Source organism: Penaeus monodon, chromosome 28 (genome assembly GCF_015228065.2).
Source record: "Penaeus monodon isolate SGIC_2016 chromosome 28, NSTDA_Pmon_1, whole genome shotgun sequence".
In the NCBI taxonomy this organism is placed as follows: Eukaryota; Metazoa; Arthropoda; class Malacostraca; order Decapoda; family Penaeidae; genus Penaeus; species Penaeus monodon.
The window spans coordinates 1219088-1219526 of NC_051413.1; the positions used below are offsets into that span (position 1 = coordinate 1219088).

At 40.1% G+C, this 439-nt stretch overlaps 1 protein-coding gene across 2 annotated transcripts in view; it reads right to left on the reverse strand.

Moving 5' to 3' along the window:
• Positions 1-439, reverse strand: part of LOC119591264 (8-oxo-dGDP phosphatase NUDT18-like) — a 40396-nt gene that overhangs the window by 6918 nt on the left and 33039 nt on the right. For both annotated transcript variants that reach the window (XM_037939980.1, XM_037939981.1), the window contains exon 2: positions 56-185. In XM_037939980.1, coding sequence (XP_037795908.1) covers positions 56-185 — 130 coding nt within the window. The remainder of the gene's footprint in view (positions 1-55; positions 186-439) is intronic.

Below are 439 nucleotides of genomic sequence, written 5' to 3' on the forward strand. Positions count from 1 at the left end.
GGGCTCTTACAACCTGTCAACCAGTGACACCCACCCGACAGTTAAAGCAACATACCTCTTGGCTTCCTGCATCATTAACACTTGGCCCTCTGAGTTGACCAGAACAGCTGCCACAATGAAGCAAACATTGTCCTTCAGTACTGGCGTGAACTCCGCTGGTGAGGAAGGAGCAACACCCTTCGCAGCTGAAAACATAGAGAGAGACTACATTCAGAGGGTTTATCATGAAAGAGCAATGAAAGAAAACATTAAATAATTCTCAACCATAATTCGTCATCTATGGCATGTACGCTAATGTTACACATATTATCCATACAAAGAAAAACTTCTGGTAATGTATGCTTGTGTCTATAAAATTGGCCTTTATAATACACCACAGAATAACTGTAAGATGTTTTTTTCTTTCTTAAGAATTGGTCTTCACATGGAAGAGTTATAG